Here is a 3,498-nt window from a genome sequence, read left to right on the forward strand (position 1 = left end):
GTTTATATGATGAGAAGGATGCGTTCGAAAATAGACTTTCGATAACCTATAGACTATTTAGAGTTTTCATATTCAAACTAAACTATATATGATGGCATAAGAAATTCCCTTATTTGTACTCATCCCCACCCCATTATAGACAAATCTTTTAATGAATTCAAATTATACGGAATGATAAAAGATCTTAATATTCAGGACAGACAAACCATGTTCAATTGATGGGGATTTTTTCATTATAAAGTCTAAGAATCAATAATCATGACATTGTTGATGGTGAATTATGTCAACAACAAATTTATTTAAGGTGTGTTTGTTCCGGTTCTTCTTTAAAGAAGAGTTATGAGAATTTGAGGTTGGAAATAACTATTCCTTTATTTGGTAGATGAGAAAGAAGAAAAAATGTATTGGAATAAATAATACTCAAGAATATAAGTTACTCATGAAATTTCAACTATTTATTCTCATGTCAAAGAGTGAGAATTATATATTCCCATAGAAATAAAAAATAATCAACTCAAACTACCCACTTTCATATTATTTCAATACAATATGTATATTTTTAAAAATTCAAAATTATAAATAAAATTCAAAAACATTCCTTAGAATCTTAATTATTTACCAAACAAATTGATAGGAATAAAACTCATGGCATTAACATTCCAAGGAATAAGATTCGTGAGATTGTAATTTAAATCCGTCAAACACACACCCCCTTAGTCTATACATGTTTATAAGAATCAAAAGACTTCCATCAAATTAACTCACTCATTTGTCATTTTAACACACACCCCCTTAGTCTATACATGTTTATAAGAATCAAAAGACTTCCATCAAATTAACTCACTCATTTGTCATTTTCATTTTGAACCTCCTACTATGGTCAGTTCCTCCAGCACTAAGCGAACCATAGACGGAGCTCAGCCATATAAGGGGCAGTCAATCTAACATTGCATAGAACCAGTCACCAACTAGTTGTGTAACCTAAAGTTTACTCGAGACTAGAGTCTTCAGCAGGAAGTGCATAATAAATCTTGGGAGATTCATTATAGAATAGTTTTTCATCTTGCCAAGTTGTTATTAGTATCCCACTCTCTTCAACACCAAATCACATTAATTCGTCTTAAACATTAAGACTCCCAAAGACTATTAATCTAAATTAATCAGTTACATCAAGCCTATGCCACTAAAAATAACCATTATGGACATTAAGGGTCCGTTTGGGAGTTGAGTATTAGAAGTTTTAGAGAAGGCTTTGGAGAGTTGATTTGAATCTATATCTAGAAGTGTGTTTGATATTATAAAAAAGTTTAAAAATCAATATGATTTTACATGCTAATGTAGAATATTGTTTAAAAATTTGTATCTATAATTCTTGTTAATGAATAAAATGCAAGAAAAAAAATTTTGTAACCATTAGAGAAAACAAAGTACACATGCATATTACTGAATATAATATTTCAGGGACAATAGCCATTACAGTAGGGTCTAAACCAAAAAACAATTCCTCAGAAGTTAAAATCAAACAAAAATCCCTGAATCTAGAAATCACAACGCAATTCTACTGGCCACGTCATCTGCAAGAAAAATTTCAATTTAACATTAGGACAGAGTAAACAACTCAAAGCTCATGACTGATATGCTAGACAATAGAAGAGCCCCCCATTGAAAATAGGCAAAACAAGAAACACTACAGTAAAAATTTAAGAATAGAACTTAACAGTTATCATAGACATAGCAAGCCATGATCTTCTGTTAAAATTCCAAAGAAAAGACCAAGTTTCCAATTCTACTACAAATCACAGTTGATTATTCAACCATAAAATTGCCAAATTTTCAGATCAGATATGCATATTACATTTACCATGATTTAGAACCATGTACTTCTTCTGTTAGCTATCTTTTGGGTATATGAACCCTCATGGTAAGACAAAGTGCAGCACTAAATTAAATGATCGCACCAATAAATGATGACTACAAGAAAGACGTATTCACTGTTTTCAGACTTTTGTTATTATACTAGAAGGTTCATTTATGCGTGAGAATATTGATTGATCTATATTTGCAAAAGGTGAATGTATGCAAAACACAAAATTCAAAGATAAGCCCCCATCAACAGACATATTGCATAAGAAAAACACAGGAAGAGGTTTAGAAATGTTTCAGAGAGATAGTGGAAAATAAATGGCAAACAATTAAAAAAGAATCCAGAGACAATGGTTTACCTCAAATGTTACTGGGATACATAAATACTCTTATCCTTGATCCCTGAAATCAATCCAAACACAAAGTCAAGATAAAATTACAAAACACAATTAATAATTAAAAAACAGTATTAGTAAATTATTACCATTGATTTGGGAGGAAGATTTGATGTGAATTTGGCACGAACAATACCACTATTACCGTGTGGCCTTGTAACCTTTCCCCATAGGCAGCGGTAATGGGTTCCATTCTTCTTCACCTTGGCCTTGTAGATATATGCCAATCGCTTGCCGGCATACCATGCAACCTCCTCCTTGGTGTTCACTCCTTCAATTTGGACGAGAGATGTGTTTGGGTACTGGTTCGATTTGGATCTAGAAAAACAACAAAAAAAATAATAAGTACTAAACCAAAGCATCTAACACAACATTTAAAATTTCCAAAACCCAAACATAGTGAAATACGGGTAACACAATTAATTTTGAAAAATAAAATAAAATACACAAGGATGAAGAATATACCTTTTGTATCCAAGGATGGTACCCCTCACATAGAGCCTGATACAAATTGAAAAATAAAGTATAACATTAGCTTATTTTATGAAGAAATAAAGTATGCTAATTTCTCGAGCAGATTAAGCCATTTCTCTATAAATTGAAAACAAAATTAATACATTATATGCTAATTTCTCCTAATCAGATATCTTTCAGTAACAGAAAGCATCAAATTTCTCGCGGTTCAAAATTAACTATAACCTAACTAGGGCAATCATCAATCATAATCACTAAACCAGAACATTGAACTTCCAAAACATAGACAAAATGATTAAAACTACGCGTACATAAAATCGCAAATCGGAACAAGAAAGACAATGACATATGGAATGAAATGAAGAGTACCTAACACGCTCGCCTTGACGTCCCTTCACCATCTTCACGGCAGCTGAAGCAGAATCCGGCCAAATCTGAAAACTCAAAAATGGGCGTTCTAGGGTTTTAATATAGTCGGAGCTTATGATGCAATACAAAAGATGGATTTAGCTGATTAGGGTTTTGTGTTGATTTGGCCCAATACAGTTTACATTGGGCTTTATTTTCACGGTGGGGCATGTTTACTATACAGACGCAATCAAATTCATTTTCACACCCTAATCAAAATCCGAATTACACTTAAAGTTTCAAATATTATTTTATTTTTAAAACTATTTACAATTTTGAACCAATTTTAATTTATTAATCTATTTTCTACTAAAAGTTTATTTAAACAATGATACTACTTACTAGTATTTACTAGTAT

At 31.5% G+C, this 3,498-nt stretch overlaps 1 protein-coding gene across 1 annotated transcript; it reads right to left on the bottom strand.

The window, feature by feature from the left end:
• Positions 1–1,413: 1,413 nt before the first annotated feature.
• On the bottom strand, positions 1,414–3,224 carry LOC131613025 (large ribosomal subunit protein eL33w). Its single transcript, XM_058884752.1, has 5 exons — positions 3,102–3,224; positions 2,724–2,759; positions 2,348–2,576; positions 2,223–2,265; positions 1,414–1,574 (listed from the first exon to the last, which is right to left on the bottom strand). The coding sequence occupies exons 1-4, from the start codon at positions 3,131–3,133 to the stop codon at positions 2,224–2,226; spliced, it is 339 nt and encodes a 112-aa protein (XP_058740735.1). The 5' UTR covers positions 3,134–3,224; the 3' UTR covers positions 1,414–1,574; position 2,223.
• Positions 3,225–3,498: the final 274 nt, after the last annotated feature.

Source organism: Vicia villosa, linkage group LG6 (genome assembly GCF_029867415.1).
Source record: "Vicia villosa cultivar HV-30 ecotype Madison, WI linkage group LG6, Vvil1.0, whole genome shotgun sequence".
Classification (NCBI taxonomy): Eukaryota; Viridiplantae; Streptophyta; class Magnoliopsida; order Fabales; family Fabaceae; genus Vicia; species Vicia villosa.